A 12,825-nucleotide genomic window follows, 5' to 3' on the forward strand; every position below is an offset into this window, starting at 1 on the left:
AAACTTCAAACATTGTATGTGTGCTGTACAGTGCAGCACACATGCAAAATTTGAAAAGTTTGGAGAAATAAAAACATTTATCCAAATTAACGCCTGCCTAAAGGAGGCATTGTGTTTTTTTGGCTCAAAACCCTATCTACAAATGTTGGTACATAGGACTTTCAATCAAAAAACATTAGTGCTATCAGGGGAACGCTTTTATACCACCGTTGAGACACCCCCTTAAATTAAAGTAACACTAAGTAGTGCAATGTACTTATTGGCACATTGGCAGCTCAAAAAAAGTTTTGCGCAGGAGATTGACTAACATATTGGCAGTTTGTGCTGGTTTCTGTCACTTTTGGTGACTTTGCGATGGTGCAAATTGTTGATAAATCTGTCCCTCTACGTCTCCTTTAGAGGGTTATTTTTTATCGGTGTGTCAATTTTCTTTGAAGATTCACTTGATTCAGAGCCCTATTAGCCAGGTCATCCGCATTTAATAGTTTCGCGATATGTCTCCCCCCACACACATTTTTGGCAAATGCGCAAAATATTGTAGTAAACGACCTCACTGTGAATACAGATAAGGCAATTTTTAAAAATATTTAGTAAGAAAGGTAAGTCATATTAGTGGATTTTAGGAGATAAACCCAGTCGCGGCTGGTATTTGATGGCGATGGAGAGGCCGGGTTAAGGGGGGGATTACATTTAAAGAATTAAAATTCACACTTACCTGCCTGCCGCCCGCTGCCTCCACCCAGTCCTTTTCCCCACTTCCAGGGCAGGAAGCAGGATGCACTTACTCCCAGCTCCCTGATAGTCTATCAAAATGCTGCAATGCAGCGTTGTGATTGGTCTGAGCCCTGTGGATCGGCGCTCAGCCAGAGAATGAGAGGCTGGGCATGTTCTCCATGCAGGCTGCATTACAGTACGCATGAATGTTTGGCCGTACCCAGAGGGCCAGCCAAACATTCATGCATTCTTTAGGGAGTGCAAACCACTCCACCCCTGCTCTGTCAGTAGAGCAGACCCGCCCGTCCCGCCCGCAAAGCTGCCTAGTGATACTGCTTAAAAGCAGTGGGGAAACGCTCCTCCTTAGTGGAGGAGTCGCCACTGGATAAACCAGTGGAGGTAATTACACCATATAAGTATTTGGGGATGATGTTCAATTTGAAACTAAGTTGCTCCCTATGTAGGGATAAATGGGAATGCTCGGGCCCTTTAACCATCTGCAGAGCTTCTGAAATTTAAAAAAAGCTATGGTCCCCACACAATGCTTGTACCGGGCGGAAGTACTATTCCTTAGCTCAGACCCTAATTGAGATAAATGTGAAGGTAAAGGTTTGAACACGCATGTGATTACAGAAAGGGGCCATGGACCAGAATGTAAGAATTGAAGCAGAGTTACCATCCTGAAATGACCTTGCCCCTAAATCATCACTGAGTTTTAGGGGAAAACTCTGGTGTGGGGAAGATTTGAAATCACCTCTCTGTGCCAAAGAAGTAGAAATTAGGGACCTAATAAGGGCGAGAGAAGTGAGGAATAGATTGGCAAACATGGCTCAAAAATTGCATATTGTAGACTATGAATCAGCAGAGCCACCCCAGCTGTCGAAGAGGAAGGAAGCCTGTGAGAGGCATCCAGGATCAATAACTTCCGCCATTTATCGACAGAACCAGCTCCAACTTATATGTTGGAAACTTGTCAGAAAAAAGGCGTATTTATCTTCGTTTTTCAACCCCCACATGTGCTCGTTGAAATATCGTGTGACGTTTAACTTGCTGCCTTTAAATAAGGAACATTCGTATGCTTTCCTTTAGGAGGACGGTAAATGTAGATATGGCCTAAGGTTCAAACATTCTAAAATGCACTTATTAGTTGACTATTTATATTTTCTCAAGAAATAGAAGGTTGATTTTAAAACCAATCTTTTTAAAGTATAACATTTAGCAACGTTGCAAGGCGATCTCACTCCTTTTGAATATCAAATTGTTTGTTGTTGCATGCACCGTGGGAACGTTTTTAAAGGTTAGTTTTGCCTAGATGTGTGAGGTTTTTTTGATCAGCTTGTTTTATGTATTGTAGTGGCTTGCAGTATTTATTGGTTTATATAGACTAAGGTCTAAATCATCTTTTTATTTTACTATCTGTGTGATAATACCCTTCTTTTTTGTCTGCAGTGGATCAGCACCTGGCTGTGGAGCTCAAGGCTCGGAGATATACAACGATGTCAAGGTAAGAGGCCTGACTGCAGATGGTCAGTGGAATGCATGCACGTTTTTTTCAATCCATAAAGTAGCTAGCTTTGGAGAAAACTTACTTTACTTTTACGAAAAGTATGTTCCATAAAATGAGTCCAGGTCAGATTTATGAAAGAAATGAGTAGGATGGCGTCTGTCATTTTCTTAGAGGTGTTCTTTTTTGAGTTTCACAAAAATCCTTACGTGTATGCACCAATATCTGATTTTCAAGCAAGTGCATTAACTTTAACTTTAGCCCTACCGATTGTCATGAAAACAATCCTCCTGGTAGGTGAAATATTTATTTGCTCAATTTCCCCTATGGGACAATCCCTTTCCATATACCCTGCAAAGAGTGTGGAAGTTTCAGTCACTATGCCACCTTAAGTGCACCTACCCCAAACTTATTTTGGTGTTACTGTGGGTGCGAATTTAGGTTGTAAAAACAATGAAAATGCTTGTGAATATCCATATAGTTGCAACTTTTTTGGTGTTCGCCACATTTCTTTAATCCACTATGCCCTTTGGTACACCTATTTTTGGCTCATCTTTACTATGGATGGGAATGAGGAATGCCCACCCATGTGACAGAGTTCCAGTTTCTTAAGTGGGAAACGTGTTGAGCAAATTGTGTAAGTTCTCATTCATTTAGTTAATTGGAAAAAGTGTTGGGTAGCAGGCTTCCCCTGTATAATTCCCTTTTTACTCCAGCAGTTTATAGTGTATGGTCGTTTTTCCGTTTTATCAAAGAGCTTTTGTATGTTATTTCAAGATTGGACACACTGACAGATATCTGTGGCAAGAAATCTCCGGAGTGCCTTTCAAACCTACATGTACTAAGGTTTGTGTGGACGCTGTTGTGGTGCTGCTCAGTTTTGTGCTGCTCCTACAGGTTTATAACGGTAAGTAAATCAACCTTTGACTGTATCACATACATTGATTGACTTGGGAATTGCAAACCAGATGCTGGTGCTATGTCTGACGCACTAGGGGTAAAGCACTTAAGGGATGGACCCCCATGCTCTATGACTCTAACGCCTCCTCCCCTCCCCCCCTACAAAGGGGCAAGGAAAAGGACCCCATGGGTCTTAAAATTCCATCTTGGAATATTACAGGAGCTAGATCAAAGATATCTAATAGCTACTGGTTGAATACCATCTGATTTTGATAGAGTATGTTGTCAAGAAACGTGGATGCTTGAAAATGTTTGTATTGACGGGTTTATGGCATAATGCAACCCCACAGTACAGTCCTCAGCAGGGTGAGCAAATGGAGGATTGACAGTGCTTATTTGAGTGACGGAAACCAGTGTAAAGGTGAAAGGTATCAATAGTACCCCGTTGTACCAAATGCTGCACTTTGTGTGTCCTAGTCATTTTAATTTGATTAAAGTTAATTATTATTATTATATTTTCGATGATAGACACACAGAGGTTGTATCAATTTGATGATTTTTGAACTTAAGTTTGTGGAGAAATTTAGCTCGCAAATGTTTATTATATAGGACGGGGATTTTAATATTACATTATGTAAATTCACGCATCTAAGTGTATGTGGTCTTGACTAATTTGAATCAAAATAATTGCCCTAAACAAGTTGATTCTAAAAAGTGATTTAGTAATGGAACATGACATCGACCCCTCTGTTATCCAGTTAATACCCACATACAAAGGTCATAGTCCTTTTAGTTTGATATATTTATTTATTTAATTAAAATCTAAATGTTTGAGTCTCCATTATGTAGAGTTCATGGTAATTTCCCATTGTCTGAGTGATCATAATCCATTACTTTTGATTATGAACCTTGATCTGATTAAGCGTTACAACAAACAATTGATGGACGGAATGCTGACAATGCAGACATTCTCCCCCAGTCAAGAGATCTGGGTTAAATCCATCGTTCTTTTGCCCACTACGACACCCCAGTTTAGACATGGCCATATGCAAATCAGTCTTGACCCTGTGCCTCATGGGAACAGTCCAGCCCGAACTGCCAAGCCATGTCTTCCCTGGACCGGAATCAAGCATCCTTGGACCGGTTTCTGGCTATCAGCCGTCATCAGCCAGGATAGCTTGACTCCAGTGGCGTAGTGAGCACGGGTCCCACGTCTGGGAATACCCATCCCACTTAGGGCGAAAAGCGTTACAACAAACAATTGATGGACGGAATGCTGACAATGCAGACATTCTCCCCCAGTCAAGAGATCTGGGTTAAATCCATTGTTCTTTTGCCCACTAAGCCACCCCAGTTTAGACAAGGCCTTGATCTGATTAAGGCACATAATTACTCACTGAACAGACCCATTAATTTTCACAAGTAAAAAAGTTCTGTGTGCCAATTGGGTTGCCGTCTGAACCCTGAATGTTTTTTGAGTAAATTGATTTCAGATAATGTACCCGCCATTGGAGCCTGTTTGTCGTCTGAAGAGGATGTTAGTAGTAATGTAATAATGAGAATAAAATAAACATTTCTTGCATGTGTTAAACTAATCTAAAACCTAACACCCTTATGCCTACTTCTATGTACTACACTGAGAGAACATGGAAAGCAAAGCAACCTTAAGTCTAGACTTTCTTAGGAAGAAAAGACGAACTGCATCCCTTGTGGGGTGAGTAAGTAAGTAAATAAAAAGTTTATAAAGCGTGCGAATGCCAAATGGCTTCTTGGTGCTAGTGTCCTCAGAAGAAGCCATACAGTATATCCCTGTTTGGTGAGGGACACAAAAGGCGGGTTTTTAACATTTTCCTCTACTGTGTCAGGTTAGATTGTGATCTAAAATGGAAGGGCATATAATTCCATAATTTGCAGGTGGAGTAGGAAAAGCTCCGACCTCCCCATCTTGCTTTATTGATTCTAGGGAAGGCTACCAGCTCATCTGAACTAGAATCGATGATCACGAATGAACACCTGCCAAAAAAAGATTTTTTGAAAGTATTGAGGGCCGGTCTTGTGAAGCGCTTTGTGAACCAGGCAGAGGTCCTCAAATGTAATCCTCTCACAAACTGACAACCAGTAAAGCCCAAAAATGCTTTGAGAGACAGTTACATTTTGCAATTTTCAAAAGCTTCTGTGCGGCTACATTTTGCAGGGACCGAAGTTTATGCAGCAGATGCTTCTGTATGCCCATGTACAGAGCATTACAGTAGTAAATTCTGGAAATGACAAGGGACAATGACCAATTTTTGCAGATTTGGGGGAATGTAGGAAAATGCCTTTTTCAGAATTCTGAGCAGATAGAAACAGGATCTGAAAAGCAAAGCTTTCCGTCAAACAACACCCCTAAGTTCTTAGCTTTCTGTACAGGTGTAGGAAGAGGGCCAAGATTGGGAGGCCACCAGGAGGTGTTCCAAATGGTGGAATTACACTACTATTTGAGTGTCATCGGCATAGGAGACACACGAAAAGCTGTGAGATCGAATAAGTTTGGCTAGAGGGGTGACATAAATGTTAAAAAGCATAGGGCTTAACAAATAGCCCTGAGGCACCCCACACGAAAGAGAAAAAGATGCCGAAACACAATCTCCAAAGACAACCACTTGCTCTCTGTCAGAAAGAAAAGAAAATGGCAAGGGCTGCACCTTGAATACTGATTCTCTCAAGCCAGGTGATAAGCAAAGAATGGTTGATCGTATCAAACGAGGCCAAGAGATATAGAAGAAGCAGCGCAGCCCTTCCTCCCCTATCGAACATAATTCTAATATCCTCAGTAGAAGCGACTAAGGCTGACTCTGTACAATGATATGGCCTATGATATGGCCTGAAACGATATTGAGATGGGTCCAGGAGGTGAGTAACATCAAGAAAGAACATTATGTCCTCATTTATAGCCTTTTCTGTATCTTGGCAGGTAGTGGAGGTGAGAAATAGTCCGATAACTCTTCAAATCATCAGGTTCGAGGGAAGGTTTTTTAAAAGAGGAAGCACTGAGGCCTTTTTCCAGGCTGCTGGAAAGTGACCTGAACTCGGTATGTTATTCAACTACTCAGTTTGGGGACTGAGACCGTAGAGGGAAACCTCCTGTAAGACACAAGGAAGGCAACGATGAAATGGAAAGCCTGACTTGATTGTTTTGATAAATGTTGCTACTCTTTCTTCCAAGAGGGAGGGCCGAAATTGGTGAGAGCATTAGAAGCCAAATCAATACTTAGTATCAAGGCTTCTGAAGCTCTAGGAACGAAGATAGGGCCTTCAGTGGAAGTGCCCACTCTGTTGGAGGTAAATTCATTAAAAATTATGTTAACCTTTGACTGAAAAATATCTGCAAGCTTATTGCAGAAGGATTGATCTGGAGTAAAGATTTTACCGTTATTAGAGTTAGACAAAGTAGTGACCGTCTTAAATATTTCCTTAGTGGAATCTTTGGCAGTGTTGATTCTTTCTGTAAAATATCTTGTTTTTCAGAAACAATGAAGGCTTTTGTAATCATTGATGGGAGATTTATATTTGTTTTTCTTCAGGACAGTAGTCCCCCACCTATATTATTGAGCCTTACATTTTTTATTTAAGATTTTTATGATCAGGCACGCACCAGGGAGCAGGCGGTTTCCGTCTATGGGTTGTCAGTATTTACTCAGAAGTCAATAAAGTGACACTAGAATCAATCCAGTTAGTAAAAGTAGTATTTGCAGATTAGGACTGTAGCTTGTGAAAATGTTGTCCAATTCCATTTCATCAATTTTCTGCCACGGACAAAACTTAAATGATGTGCAAGGATTAGATTTATTGGTGGAAACTTTGAGGTTGAGAAAAACAGCTTTATGATCTGACCAATTTAATTGTAGATCTTGATGTCAGAGTTGTTGGTGAACCACATCCAAAATATGGTTGGCCTGATGGGTAGGAAGATTAACTATCTGAATAAGGTTGAAACTGCAAAGGCAATCGGCTAAGTGGTCAGTATCTCTATTTTCAGCGAGCTCTAAATGGAAATTGAAATCCCTCACGATAGTAAAGTTGGGGAAATCCATACAGGATTCAGTGTAAGTCTGCAGGGATCTAATAAATCTCTCTTTCGGTCGAGGTGGGCGATACACCAAAATGCCATTAAAAGTATGAGTGTTACTAAATTTAAAATTAAATATAAGAGATTCACCATCCAACTGAGAGGCAGGCTGGGATATGGCCTTAGAGTGGTTGCAATAGATGATCGCAATCCCACCTCCGCGTCTTATTTGTCCATCTGCTCTGAAAATATCATAGCCATCTGGAGTTTCTGCTCTTAAATCTGGGCCTGACGTAGTGTCAGCCCATGTTTCTGTTACAAACACTATATCTGGATCGTTGAGATCGATAAAAAATGCAAATTCATACTTATTTTTGATCAGTGATCTTGTGTTCAGAAGAGCACATAAGTGAGCTAAGTGCCTTGGCTCTGCAACTGCAGGAGGTAGGAGGTAAAAAAGTGTTAACTACTGGAAGGCTAGTAAGATCATGGCGGAAGATAGAGTTACAGGCAGAACAGCAATATTGACAGAAGCTCACATTAAAATCATGAAAGTTACTATATTTTTGCCCACCTAAGCAGCTAAGTTCCAATAATGAGTCCCTCGTATACCCCAAATTTGAAAAAAGGCCTGGGGTCCTGGCACACAGCGCATTCCAGCGGCAGACGGGCGAAGATGCTCTTGACATTGACACACCAGTAGTCCGGTCGCCAGCGTTCAATTTAAGTAGTCATTCACGCTGAAAGACTAGACCGGCAATCAAACAATATGGTGAGCAGCACCTGCTCGCTGTAACATGCAAGCAGTAAAAACAAAAGTGCAGGAGTGCGGTACGAACAATAAAAGCAGTAAGTGTTTTTAAAAGTATCACACTGTTCCAATGCCCCCAAATACTACTGTGAAAGTCTTTCTTAGGGATGCGCGGCTGCACCAGCATTCAACTTAAGTATACTTTCACGCCTAAAGACTAGACGACACTCAGCCAATATGATGACTGGCACCTGCTCACTCTAACAGGCGAGACAGTAAAAACTAAAGTGCGGTACCAACAATAAAAGCAGAGAGTTTCATTTTTAGAAGTATCACCCCATTCTAATGTTTCATGCGGAAGCGTTTAAGACCGTGTTCCCCATAAAGGGCAAACACACACTGCGGTCTTTCTCCCTGGCTAGGCGTTATTGGTTTTGGGCTTCAGGCGAGATGTAGCATCTATGAGGTGCGCTGGCAATAGGTGAGACTGTCTCTGGCAGAATCTCGGGCGATGATCCGTGCGAAGGACCTCTACTAACTAGTGGTAGTTCTTTTATACTAAATCTTATCAGAAATTGGGAATTTCTGACATCAGTTTAGGAATGTCTGACATAGACTATGCGCATCAAAATGTGCGTACTCGACATTTCCTTATGAACATAAAAGCTAAAAGATAATCAATTCAGACTACACTATTTTGGTTATATGCCTGTATGTGTTCTTATTTCACCTTTTGATGAATACAGGCCCCAGCTAGGCCCGCAGAATACAAGGGTTCGCTCTTCTGTAACAAAAGCTAGAAGGAAGTTGGCACGGAAACTGCAAAATACAAAGACAGAGTTTATTAACCCTTAAGGGTGGTCCTACAACCTATACAACACTCTTTAGTATTGCATAGAGTAGCACAAAGAACTTGCGTACACTGTCCCCTTTTATACACAACAGAGGGGCTCATAAGTGGGTGGATACAACATGAAGTAACATTCATTACCTTTTATGGTCATTTTCGATACAGAATCAATAAGTGGGCGGAGTTAACACACTCCTTAAGCCCGGGAAAACATGGTCAAGCAAGGGCTAACTGATAACAGATGTGGTCAAGTCTGGGCATGCGCCAGACGGACAAAGGAGCTATTTATAGACTGTTACTAGGCAGATTATAAGAGCAACTGATACGAAGATAGGACTCTTCTCGTGCTGAGCACGTGGAGACACGACAATACAAAATGGAGTCCAGACATTAGTCAACATAAGGAGAGAAACTTGGTCCACCTAAGGGGAATTCATGTCTTTAGTGAATGCTTAATCACATCGCTGTTTCAATTTTCAACAGACGACCCTTTCAGCATTCACTGAAGACATTCGGTTTATTAGGATAATCATCATATATGTCAATTTTCATCATTTCTTCTACTTCTTTAGTTAAATGTTTCTGATAGGTGACATTGGCAATAGCTTTCTTATCAGGAATACAGAATGACACACATAGGGAACAAAGTAAAGGACCGCATTGGACACAAATGCAACAAGAAAACAGAATTGCTACAATAATACAAAGACCAGTCAAAACCTTCCACCCCCATGTAGTGATTAATGCCCAAAACCATCCAGAAAAGGTCCAAGTGCCATTTTCTGTATGGATTTCAGCTGCAATTTTATGCAATTTATTGATAGCATTTTAAACTGATGGCGTGTGGTCAGGAATAAACACACAACAACTACTTCCGATAATTTTACATGCTCCACCTCGGTCAGCTAACATAACATCTAACACCATACGGTTCTGTAATGCAACAATTCTAGTAATTTGTAATTCTTCCGTAAGATTCCCAAGAGCAGCAGCGGTTTGATTTGTCACAGCCTCTACAACTCTTGTTAATCTTCGAACTTTCCTACTATTTAGGGCAGCACCAACAAAGAAAAACAATCCTAAATTAAAATCAATATACTGCTGCAAGCTAGTGTCAGTTTGATCAACATCATCAATAGATAGAGTACGTTTATACCTATTTACAGTCACATTATTCAACAACTTCAAATCTTTATGATAAGATGCAGGTGCCAAGAATACAGGAGGTAATAGGAATGCTACATAACATACTCCAGACCAACCGGCTGGCAAACGATAATAACCCTTATTCCCACATACGAAGTATGTGTTATGGGATGCTAAGAAAGTACTATTATTCAACCCGTCAATGTTCAGGATAATGATACAGTCACTAACACCAACAGGAATATAACCCACACTCTGGACACACAGGTCCGCTTGAGCTTGCGCCACTTGAATCACAAATCGTTCTCTCCCTACAGTGTCTCTGGTGTTCGTGAAAATGTAGGGGATCGATTCATTGTCTGGTCGATACTCTTCCCATTCCCATATTGTCCCATTCGCTTGTGGATAACCATCTTTATCCTGATGACATTCCCTATTAAGTCTAAAGAGTAATCGTCCCACTGTAGGTTTCCGCGTGGCAAAAAGCAAAGTGTACCATGCTCTACAAGAGCCATTATGAGAAAAAGGAAGAGGTATGAATGGCGTTCCTCCTTTCTTCTGATGAGCTGGCATCATACCACATATCCAACAGTTCGTAGCATTAGTAGCAACATGGGTGTGATGCAACATCTGGATGAAAGTGTTATTCAAATAAGACTGACGATGCTTCAATTCTTGATACGGAAGGGTATAAAAGTAGTGCTCCTCAGGCACTGGGGTGGTCAAAACAAGCAACTCACGGGCAGGAGTCACATCCTCAACAAACCATGTGGTTATACCAACAATAGCCACAATGATAATAAAGCTTGTCGCACAAAGAATCTTCTTCTTCTCCATCTTATAGTAAGAAGTCAATATCTTACTGAAACTAAAAAGTTGTCAGAACTCTTCCCCTTAGGCAGCCGTTGATTTCTTCACCAGCGGGCCAAGACGGGTGTCGCTACACTAATGCAGGGCTGATCCCCCCCCCTTGCCACATTGGCTCTCCGTTTCACTAACCTAAGGGCCGTTCTGACAACTTTGAATACAGCAATCACTTTCTTGGTCTGAGGTGATATCTTCCTCCTCCAGGAATCGCTTGGTCCGGGAAGAGCTCCTCAATGTCGTTTGGTTCCACAGCACGGCCTTTCTCCGCAGTCAGGATTTCTCGATGGTCGGTCAACACAGCAGGCTCCACCAATCCAGGCGGTACTTTACGACAGTGCAAGGAATGGATCCAGTTCTTCCGATTGGAAACCCGCACAGCTGTCCTCGTTGCGAGTAAGACTTGCTCAGGACCAACCCATCTCGGCTCCAGACTGTTCGTCCTTTCGAAGACTTTGATCATGACATGATCCCCAGGCTGGAGGTTATGTCCTTCACCTGTGGACCGATCAGGGAGCGCTTCTCGAACCTGTTGATGAATAGAAACCAAATTATCCGTTAACTGTGCCAGATAATCATTCATCATTACACAAGGTACATCATACAGTGACTTAGGTTTTGGTGGACCCCAAATATTCATGGGGCGTCCAAAGACAATCTCGTAAGGTGTGAGACCGGTCCGAGAATGCGGTATCGATCTAATTGACAATAATGCCAGCGGCAAAGCGTCTGGCCAAGTCAAAGAAGTCGAAGCTTGGATCTTAGCGATCTTAAGCTTCAGAGTACCGTTATACTTCTCAACCAATCCCGCAGACTGAGGGTGAAATACTGCATGGAACTTCTGGGTAATGCCTAGACCCTTCAGGACATACTTGATAACGTCTGCTATAAAATGAGGTCCGTTATCACTCCACAATAATCTGCAAACACCGTATCGAGGGAAAAACTCCTTCAATAGCATCTTGGCTGTAGTCATTGCAGTATTGTCTTTCGTAGGGTATGCCTCAACCCATTTACTGAAGGCACAAACCACTACTAGAACATACTTCCGATTGTTACAGCGCTCAAGCTGGATGTAATCCATCTGCAAAACCTCAAAGGGTGCAGTAGGTGTCGCAAATCCTCCTGCTGGAGTTCGTGTACCCTTTCCTGGGTTATACCTCAGGCAAATCATGCAGGTCTGCACTACCCTCTTTGCCGTACTAGCGATCTCCGGATGCTCCCAAACTCGTGTGAGTAATTTAACAATTGCGGAAGGTCCGACATGCGCTAGTCCATGTGCCATCTGAACCATAGGTTGTACGAAGGCTGTGGGTAACTTCCATTTATCCATCTGCTTATTTCTCCAACACCCTTCGTCATCTAATTCTCCATCGTTGGACCATTGCTCCCGTTCCTTATCGGAAGCGGTCCTCTGTATTTCCAGCACTTCTCTCCTAGCATCGTGCCATCTTTCTGCCTGTGACTTCACAACATACATTGCAGTAGCACCAGGCTGCATCGCAGTCTCTCGTGCCACCCGGTCTGCTAAAGCATTCCCTTCTCCAACTTTATCAACCACTTTCTTATGGGCACTACATTTAATTATAGCAATCTTCTTTGGATATGTTAATGCAGTCAAAAGGTTGTGAACTAACTCCCCGTACATTATCTGCGCTCCATGTGACGTTAGAAACCCTCTCTCCTTCCAGAGTAGGCCGAAATCGTGCGCTACTCCGAAGGCATAGCGGCTATCTGTATAAACATTCACACACAATCCTGCACTGAGCTCACATGCTTGTGTTAATGCTATCAGTTCCGCTGCTTGAGCTGATTTCTGCGGTATGCGTGCTGTCTCCACTATTGTTTGCAGTGTGGTAATTGCATACGCTGCTGAAGTCGTACCATCTGGTAGCTTCAGGCATGATCCGTCCACCCACAGTTCTCCATCTACATCTGTAAAGGGCGTATCCTGGAGATCAATACGACCCTTTGTCTGTTCCTCAGTCACAAGAATACAGTTGTGTGCTTTCCGTGCTTCAGACTGAGTTTCCGGGAACGGCAACAAT

The 12,825-nt window shown here is 42.1% G+C and overlaps 1 protein-coding gene across 1 annotated transcript in view; it reads left to right on the forward strand.

Annotated features, from left to right (window-relative positions):
- The window catches only part of AS3MT (arsenite methyltransferase), a 228,030-nt gene that overhangs the window by 11,625 nt on the left and 203,580 nt on the right, over positions 1–12,825 (forward strand). Inside the window, exon 2 of the mRNA XM_085606584.1 lies at positions 2,164–2,218. Within this exon, the coding sequence (XP_085462710.1) occupies positions 2,164–2,218 (55 nt within the window). The remainder of the gene's footprint in view (positions 1–2,163; positions 2,219–12,825) is intronic.

Source organism: Triturus cristatus, chromosome 1_2 (genome assembly GCF_964204655.1).
Source record: "Triturus cristatus chromosome 1_2, aTriCri1.1, whole genome shotgun sequence".
Lineage (NCBI taxonomy): Eukaryota > Metazoa > Chordata > Amphibia > Caudata > Salamandridae > Triturus > Triturus cristatus.